General features: G+C 61.4%; 1 protein-coding gene across 1 annotated transcript; it reads right to left on the bottom strand.

The window, feature by feature from the left end:
* Positions 1-441: 441 nt before the first annotated feature.
* Positions 442-8,949, bottom strand: CHLNCDRAFT_143994 (hypothetical protein; the record flags this gene model as incomplete). The annotated part of the gene is made up of 27 exons (XM_005842719.1): positions 442-479; positions 636-712; positions 887-993; positions 1,114-1,218; positions 1,353-1,716; positions 2,143-2,228; positions 2,462-2,566; positions 2,689-2,904; positions 3,032-3,136; positions 3,240-3,443; positions 3,798-3,995; positions 4,161-4,265; positions 4,466-4,540; positions 4,688-4,798; positions 4,894-5,061; positions 5,219-5,323; positions 5,492-5,659; positions 6,077-6,250; positions 6,420-6,533; positions 6,718-7,040; positions 7,180-7,281; positions 7,498-7,573; positions 7,689-7,786; positions 7,951-8,013; positions 8,246-8,393; positions 8,573-8,778; positions 8,913-8,949. The coding sequence occupies 27 exons, from the start codon at positions 8,947-8,949 to the stop codon at positions 442-444; spliced, it is 3,678 nt and encodes a 1,225-aa protein (XP_005842778.1).
* Between the last annotated feature and the right edge of the window lie 405 nt (positions 8,950-9,354).

Genomic DNA, 9,354 nt, shown 5'->3' with positions numbered 1-9,354 from the left:
GCGGCGGGCTTGGCGGCGGCGGGCTTGGAGGAGGTGGCGAGGCAGGAGGTGGAGAAGGCAGCGACGGTGAAGGCGTTGGCGGGCTGGGTGGAGGCAGGCTGGGTGGTGGTGGAGAGGGAGGAGGTGGCGAAGGTTGTGGAGAGGGCGGCGGGTCGTAAGGCGTTGTGAACTCTAGTGAGTTGGTTCCATCGACAATGGTCCCTTGTGTTGTTTTCCCCCAGACGGTGACTTCATACTGCAGCACATTGTGTGGAAGACATTGTTTGCTTGGCCTGGCAAAATGGGTGCTGAAACCAACACTTGCACATGTAGCCCCAAACCCCCTCCTGCCAGTTCTTGCTGGCGGGCACCATAGGGATACATGGTGTGCAGGCCAGCACCTGGGTTCCTGCAACGAGCTCCCTGAAAGTGACTTGTGGTGAGTTTGTGGTGACTGTCACGTTAGGCCCGCCGGACAAAGGTCGTGCCGTGAAAGTGTACTGCACAGGGAATCACGCACAGGAAGCAATGGTATTGTTGCCCCGCCAGCCTCATGGTGTGGCAGGCATGAAGTATGTGCAAGCTGCAAGGAGAGCGCGAATTGAATAATCTGCAGAGCTGCCAGCTGGTCCTTGGCAAGCACTGCATAGGCGCACCTCTGTGAAGCTTCCACCTGCTGGGGCTGTGGCCGTGGCCGTGCCAGAGGTGCTGCTGGTAGCCTGGGCAGATGCCACTCGGAGGTAGATAGCAGGGCTGCACATCCCCTTAGAGACCCGCGGCTCAGCTCAGGATACAGCCATGCCGACATGACTCGTGCGATTTGCAATAACAGCATGAAAAAGAGGGCAGGCCGCATTGCACGCTGCGTGTCACATGCTCAAGCTGGGTGCCAGTACTGCAAGCACACCTGGGAGGCGGCACGGGTGGGGATGCCACTTGCGTCGTCAGCTGCGCCATGCCGCTACCCGTGATGGTGCTCCCAGACGTGTCCACGCCATTCACCGTCACATTGTACTGCAGCGAGGAACCAGGGATATTTGGTGCATCACCTCATTGGGCGGGTGGCTGCAGGCGCGGGGACCTTTTGCCCAGGGCACCCTGCGATTGTGCAACTTCACGGCGGGGGAGGGTCACCTGGATGTTGGGCTTCAAGTCTGTGAAGGTCACCACACTCGTGTTGCTTCTAACCACCAGTGCAACACAGCTGGGGCACGCTGCCTCCTTGAGCGTGAAGATGTACTGCATCATCAATTGGCAGCGGGTGCACTGGAGTAGGTCAAACGAACTGGGCAATGGCTCAGCGCAGCGGGGCGGCGCAATGGCGCAACACTGTTCTGCATCGCATCAGCTGTCTGCTTTCATCACACACCCACCTCCTTGAATGCGCTGGATGGTTGAGGCTCGGCCGCCGCGGTGCCCGTGAATGGGCCAGTGGCAGCAGCAGACTTCATGCTCAGCGCGGGCAGCGTTGTCAGTGTCCCTTCGTCTCCCCATCCAGTCTCCTGGCCATTGCCCTCCCTGCAGACTGCAGTCACTCCATAGACTGTGCCCGGCTGGAGGCCGTCTACAAAGCACTTGGGAGAGGTGCACGTCCTGTTGAAGCATGGGGCAACCGCGCGGGGCATGGGGCACATCTCGACGATGAAGCGCGCGCAGGTCAGCCCGGAGGGCGGGAGGAGGTCGATGATGCCGCTGGTGGCAGTGACCGACTCGGTGCCGTTAATGGAGGGGCCCTCGCTGCAGTGCGGCGGGTGGCAGGCCACAGCGGGGCAGCATCGACAGTGATTGATCGAGTAGGATGTTGGAGGGGGCTGTGGGCATGTGCAAGCTGTGTGCATGTGCGGCTGGTGGAGGGAGAGTCCTGCTAAAGCCGCCGTTGCCATGGCCTGCTGCCCTGGTGCAAGGATCACACACCTGGGAGGAGGAGGAGACGGGAAGGGAGGTGGCGGGGGAGAAGGAGGCAAGGGAGGTGGAAGTGACCCACCGCCGGCGATAGGGGGCCGAGGCGCACGCGGAGGAGGAGGGCGAGGAGATGGCAGCGGTGGCGGGCTGCACCATAGCCAACAACACGTACTGCGCTTCAGTGTGTGAGTGTGATGCTGGGGCGAGCAGGCGGGTGGGATGTTCCATCCTCAAGCAAAACAACAGCACATGCTGGCGGACCTGAAGGGCTGGGTGGTCAACGAGACCATGTTGCTTCCAGCTGTGGTGCCTCCAGTACTGTCCTGCCCAACCACCGTCACTTTGTACTGCAGACACACCAGGAGGAGGCAGTCGGGTAGCAGTGAATGAGCCCATGGGAAGAAGTCAAGGGCAGGCTTGCAAGCGGGCATGCCACCCCAGCGCTGAGACTGCCTGCTCTGCCTGGAAAGAGTGCGCACTGGCGATTCCACCGGCATCACAGGTGCACGAGGAAGCCCAGCACTCAAGTCTGCCTGCCACTATCGACTGCCGCTTCGCATGAAACTCGACACATGCTCACCTTTGTGTTAGGTTTCAACCCCGTGAATATGCCCACGCTGGTGGTGCTACTGAATGCCAGGGGTTCGCAGCTGGGGCATGCCACTTCTTGCAGCGTGAAGATGTACTGCACAAGCGCAGCAGAAACAGCAACAGCTGAGCAGCATGTGTGAAATGCATTTCCAGACGTGGGCCTACCCAGCCACACTCCACACCCACCCACCCCCCTCGCCAGACAAAAGTGCCCACCTTCACAAATGCGCCCGCTGGCTGTGGTTGTGCAGTGGCTGTGCCGCTGGTGGGCGAGGTGGCATCAGCAGAAATCAGCCTCAGGCTCTTGGGGGCCACAGGCGGAGGTGAGGGGGGCGTGCGAAGGAATCCGCTTGCCGGTGTCCTGAACTGCAGCGCGTTGCTGCCCGGCGTCCTCTGGCCCCGCTTGTCCACGCCGACGACTGTCACCTGGTACTGCAGCAGTAACCGGGGAATTAAGCAGCATATGGAAGCATGAGGGAGGGGTGCATTACACAGATTCGACGCGTGGCACTGCCTGCCTGGATGGCAGCACATTTGCTGCCACGCCAGAACTGCTTACCGTGGTGTTGGGCGTCAGCCCCGAGAATACACCCAGGGTGATGTTGCTGGTGAAGTGCAGCGCAGGACAGCTGGGGCAAGCCGCTTTCTTCACCGTGAAGATGAACTGCACAAGGACGGCCACGCCAGGCGATGAGGGCTGTATAGGGAGTGGGAGGGCAGGTGCACACTGTTGAGCAGCAAGCCCTGCGCCCCTGCCTGCAAACTACCTGGGCAAAATAGCCTGCTGGCTTCTCGGACACTCTTGCCATGCCCCTGGTTGGGTTGAGGCCGCGCGCTTCTGTCAAGTTCAATCCTGGAGCAGGAGTCGGACGTGGTGGAGGGCGCTGGGCATCCAGCGTCTTGAACTGCAGCATGTTGATGCCCTGCGTCTTGCGCCCGCTCTTGTCCATGCCAGCCACCGTCACATTGTACTGCAACAAAACAAGTGGCGGGAGTGTGCATCGGATGCGTGGATGTGGCGCGAAGAGGGAGGGGCAGCATGTGCCCTGCTGGCATGTGGCTGGCACCATAACGTGGCTTCTTGCGAGCGAACAGGCAGCAGCACAATCATTCTGGCACTCACTGTGGTTTTAGGTGACAAGCCAGAGAGTATGCCCAGTGTGGTGCTGCTGTTGAACAGCAAGGCCGGACAGAGAGGGCACGCTGCTTGCCTGACCGTGAAGATGTACTGCAGGACAACACAAACAGTCGTGCTGAGCCCCACTAGACACGGTATCGTGATTGCTTGGTACCATGAGGCAATCACTTGCGGCGCCACAGCGCACCTTCACAAAGGCGCCAGGTGGCTGTGGGGACGCAGTAGCAATGGCGGTGGTCGGAGTGGTGGCCCTAGCAGACGTCAGTTTCAGGGTGGGGGTGGGAGGAGGGGGTGGGGCAGACTTGGTCGGCGTCTTAAACTGCAGACTGTTGCTGCCCTGCGTGCGCCGGCCACTCCAGTCCACGCCCGCCACGGTCACAGCGTACTGCAGCAGGCGAGGAGATGCAGGTGGTCAGGGAAGAGAGGGTGGCAGTGGTCGCACAGAATTGAGAACAGGAATGGTCAGGTGGGGTCGAGCGCTGATGGTATGCTTTTCTTCCTCCATCTGTCACACTGGCTAGCTGCCCTCTGCTGCAGCCCATCTGCTCACCGCCGTGTTGGGCGCCAAGCCTGTGAAGGTACCCATTCGTGTGCTGCTATTGAACTCCAGCTTTGGACAGCCGGGGCACAATGCTTTCTTCACCGTGAACATGTACTGCAGCAAACAGCACAGCCGCCCATTTGCTGACTGGTATCTGATCCACTCCGACAGAAAGCCGCACAGGCGCTGTGGCCCCACAACAGAGGTGGCCTGCTTGCCTTGGTGAAGTAGCCTGGCGGCAGTGCAGTGGCGTTGGCAGTGCCGCTGGTCGGTCCCCTTGCCTTGGCAGACGTCAGGCGCAGGGAAGGTGCTACTGTCGTGAGCTGCATCATGTTGGCCCCTTTGGTGCGCTGCCCTGTCTTGGTCACGCCCAGTACAGTCACATTGTACTGCACATAGAAAGCGCAGGCAAAGCGATGCAGGTCAGCACATCTGGAGCTGGCCGCTGCCTGTCTCACGCTCTGCAGCTCAAGAGGAAACGCACGCCACCCTTCACATATCACACAAAATGGCAGGCCCTCCAACCAAACACTGACCTTGGTTCCGGGCTCCAGCCCAGTCAGCTGATTGCTGGGTGCCCTGCTTGTAAAGGCCAGCGTTGGGCATGGCGGCACGGTGCACCTGGCTTTTGTCACGGTGAACACGAACTGCAGGCAGGACGCAAACCAACAGTGCTTGTCAACTGTTCTGTCTCCTCGCGAGCCATGCGAAGCACATAGCCACGCTGACCCTCTGCACACACCTTGGTGAAGGCATCGCTGGGCAGGGCGGTGGCGGTGGCGGTGCCGGTTGTGTATCCTGTGGCCTTGGCTTGGGTGAGACGCAGCCCCGCAGGCATGGTCAGCTGCAGCATGTTGTCCCCTGGGGTCCGCTGCCCAGTCTTGCTGATGCCCTCCACGGTGACATTGTACTGCACAAAATGCGGCGAGGGCGGGGCGCAGCGCCAGTGCGGAGAGAGGCACGTGTGGGATGCCGCAGCCAGGCTTCAGCCAGGCTGGAGCGGGACACAAAGGATATGGTTATGTCTGCCCGCACAGTCTTGTAGCTGCAAGCGGCACGTTGCCTACCATGGCCCCAGGCTCTAGCCCATTTAGCTTGACCGTGGCAGTGCTGCTAGGGAAGTTGAGGGACTTGCATGTAATGCAACCCAATTTCCTCAAAGAGTACATGTACTGCAGCAGGGAAGGGGGGATATGTTGGTTGGGCAAACCTGCCGCCAGCACGAGACCACCTGTGCAGCGCTTTCGGTCGGTTTGCACACATCACCCACTCAACTGGAAGGCGTTCATTGACAATGCCCATGGGGCAGCCGCCAACAATGCATACCCTTGGCAGCGCACCTGAGGGAAGGCTCCTGCCGGCTGTGTGGTGGCAGTGGCAGTGGCGGTGGTGGAGCTGGTGGCTTGTGCCGACTCCAGGTGCACGCTGGCTGGCGTGGTGAACTGCAGCGTGTTCTGCCCTGCTGTCCGCTGCCCCGTCTTGCTGATGCCCTCCACGGTGACATTGTACTGCAGTTGATATGGAGTGGGGGTGGCAGGTTCAGCAGTGGAGGGTCAATACACACGAGAGGTGAAGCAGGGAGTGCAACCCTACGTTCTGCCCCCGGCACGTTCGCAGGGCAGAGAGGCAGCACAGGTGGAATCAGCTTGTTACACACACCCGGGTGCCAGGCTCTAGGCCAGTAAACGCAGCAGCAGGAGTCCGGCTCGGGAAGGTCAAGGCAGGGCAGGATTGCATCGAGCAACTTGCTTTCCGCACAGTGAACACGTACTGCAGGCACGATATGGAGGGCAAGCTTTGTGTAGCCTGAGCAGCACGGAGAATCAGCCTGCTGCCACCACCAGCATGTGCCCAGAGGACCACCATCCAGCACCAGGCATGGCACAGGGAGGAGCACCAGCGTTCCTGTGGCCTGTTGCACTCACCTTGAAGAAGGCGCCAGCTGGGGCAGTTGCGGTTGCTGCGCCAGTGGTTGGCCCTGTTGCTGTTGCCGAGGTCAGCATGAAGCCGGCAGGAGTGGTGAACTGCACCCTGGCTTGCGTGCCGAGGCCTTCGGTCCTCTCACCATTCTGGCTGATCCCCGTGACAGTCACCTTGTACTGCACTCATGTTCAAGAAGTGCCAAGTGGTGAGTCTCCAGCACGCAGGCCGCCTGGTGCTGGTCTTTGTGGTAGATGCACCAACACCAGCATGCACGTGCAACATGGGGAGTGCTGGCCAGTCGATGGCTGCACAGCCAGCCTGCACATGACCGCCCCAAGCACTCACCGTTGTGCCAGGAGACAGGCCAGAGAAGTAGGCATCAGCCGTGGCAAAGGTGAAGGTCAGGGTTGGACAGCTCTTCCCCGGCGCACAGTTGACTGGCTGCAGCTTATACTCATACTGCAGGAAGACGACAGCCAGCAGCAAGCCAGAGAGCAGGCATGCATCTCAGCCACAGCAGGCAGGGAGGTTCCAGGCAACGAGTGTCGCAGCCGCCGGTTGCATGCCAAACTGCGCCACATCTGCAGCCGCGCTGGCATGGCAGCACATCCAGTGCAAACATCCACCATTCTGCCAGTCGCACCTTGGCAAATGCGCTGCCTGGGATGGGTGTCGCTGACGCCTTGCCGGTGGTAGGGCTCATGGCGGCGGCTGCGTCCAGCAGCAGGTGCCTTGCAGTCACCATGCCGCGCTGCTGGCCGGTGGCAGCAGCACCCTCCGCAAAGAATACGGGGGTCTTGCTGCCGGCACCAAAGACTGTGCCATTAAGAGGGTAATTTGAGGGGACCAGGCGGCCTGCCAGATCCATCGCCGCCCCCTGCTGGCTGCCAGGATACGCACTGGAAGTCACCACGCTGCAGCCGCTGGAGACATGCATGGCGCTGACCACACTGGTCACCACGTCACCTGCGGGGGCACAGGCGGCAGCAGGTTTTCGTGTCCAGAGTGAGTGGCTGGGCTGCCTAGTGCTCAGCGGCGCTGCTGGCACTGCTGCTGCCGTACCACACAGCCTTGCACACAGACGACTCTCCAGACACCGGCTCACTTGGAAGCTTGGTTTTCAATGCGGCTAAGTAGGCCGTGACTAGCTGGCGAGTGCAGCTGGGTGCATACACTATGATGCCAGTCAGCGTCAGCGTGGTGCGTACTGCAGGCAGTGGAGAGGAGGAGGGGAGGAAGGTGGAAAGTCATACCCAACTATGCAACCCCCAGACAGGTGCGGGCCAAGTCCACCTCCGTGCCTGCCGTGCAGATAGCGCCACCAATGCACCCGCCCCTGACATAGCTGGCAGCTGGCAGGTCCATTAGTGAAGGTCAGATCCCCACTACTGCTCAAACCCCCCACACATGTGTGCCTGCGCACCATCGCAAGGCGACACAAAGCTGCTGTCTGGGACCCAGCGGACGGCATAGCCGTCGTCAGAGGCCATCTGGCCAAACTGCAGCACACCAGGGGTCAGGGGCACATTTGTCAACATGGGAGGAAGGTATTGCGATCCAGGCAGGGGTGCAACTGCATGTCCACAACAAGCTTGCCTGTGGCACGGGCCACACGCTGGCTGGGCGGGTCCTCATCGTGTTCAGCGCCTTTGCCAGTGTGGTGGGGGCGGCGTTGCTCATAAGCGTGTCCATGGCGAGCTTTTGCAGCGCGGCTGCATGGGGCAGGGCGGGGTGCGGCATGCGGTGGTGCAGGAGGCAGCCCAGCAATAACTGGCACCAACAACACAGCCCTCCAGCAGCCCTCCAGCTCCCCCTTCCCCCCCGGGTGCAAAAGGCCTGCTGGCGCCGAGCCCCAGCCCCAGCAGGACAGCCTCACGGTTGCCGCCGGCGCCCGTCCAGTCGCCGTCGTCAAGGTGAGTCTTGTACGTCACTAGTGAGCCTGCAATGAGAGCAGGCGCAGGCGCAGCCACATAGTGAGCGCAAGCACGCTTGGAAAGGGGGCAGCAGAACGCTGCAGGCAGCCATGAGCAAGCTGGCACCATCTGCCACGCAGACCAGTGGAGTGAGGGCAGTTTGAATTGGAAAGGACAACGAGCACAGCTGGGACAGTCGTTGGCCATCGGATCATTGCGGCGGCCCTCCCCACAATGCCCAGGCAGCCGCCTGCGCACCCGGCACCAGCTTCTGGATGGCCGCCACATACGCCTTCCGCTTCTGGGCTGTGACCTGGTCGGGGGGCAGGTCGTACCACTTGACTGTGATCATGGCTACTGGGCGGCTGCCGGGCAGTGACGGGATGGTGTCGCCGGTGCTGTCAGCCTGCAGCCATGGGGTGGTGCAGCTCAGGTGGCAGCACATAAAGCCATGCCTGCTTGACAGCCTGGCCGCCTTCCCGAGTGCTGCCTGCTGCCAGCCCCTGCTCGCCTTCCCGAGTGCTGCCTGCTGCCAGCCCCTGCCCGCCTGCTGCCGCCTCCGGCCTGCCAGCCCCCACAGCGCACCAGGTAGGGATCTGCAACGACCTCGGCGTGCACCCGCCCAAACTTGCGCTGGTCAAAGTAGGCGTTCAGCCCGCCGGCGCGTAGCTTGGCGGCCAGCTGCTGCGCCGCCACCACGCCCGCCGCCACCGAGCCCGGGAACAGCGCCACCGTGTGTATCGACTGCCCCGTGTCATCCGGTTCAATGGCCACAGGTAGGATGGTGGATCCTGCAGCTGGGGGGGAAAGGGTCAATGGCACAGACAGCATGGGGCAAGCGGGTGGTTCACATGAAGTGTGCATCTTCACGCGTTTGGGCCAGGCGCAAGCCCCGAAAGCAGTGCAGCACGTGCCGCATGCGCACCTGGGGCCATGCGCATCAGCGTGTTCTTGTACGCCATTTTTATTCCAGCATTGAAATCCTGCTTCGATTTGATGCCCAGCAGGGTGAGGGAGAAGAAGAGGGCGGCACGCGGGCACGCGGCGGTGCCCCTTGACGCGGCGACCCCCGCCGCAGCAATCCTGCAGCCCAGGCAGCCGCCCAAGTCGGTAATTCAATCATGGAGCATGTAATTTTGCGGGTTTCAACTAGTAGCACCTGTCTTCCAGGAGCGGGGAAACACTGGTGGAGGTCACGGAGGGTGCCGAGCTCGGGGCATCTTGAGCTGCTGCTGGAAGCAGGGTGGCCTACAGATCTTGGTGTGTGTCTACTTCACGCATGGCAGAGGTGTTGCACGTCCGGCGTCCCCACCAGCGTTCATCACGGCGAAATTGACAGATATACTCACCAGAAGGGCGAGAAGGGA

Source organism: Chlorella variabilis (genome assembly GCF_000147415.1).
Source record: "Chlorella variabilis unplaced genomic scaffold CHLNCscaffold_60, whole genome shotgun sequence".
NCBI classification, from domain to species: domain Eukaryota; kingdom Viridiplantae; phylum Chlorophyta; class Trebouxiophyceae; order Chlorellales; family Chlorellaceae; genus Chlorella; species Chlorella variabilis.
The sequence above is the reverse complement of the archived record's forward strand: the minus strand, read 5'-3'. Positions and strand labels throughout refer to the sequence as shown.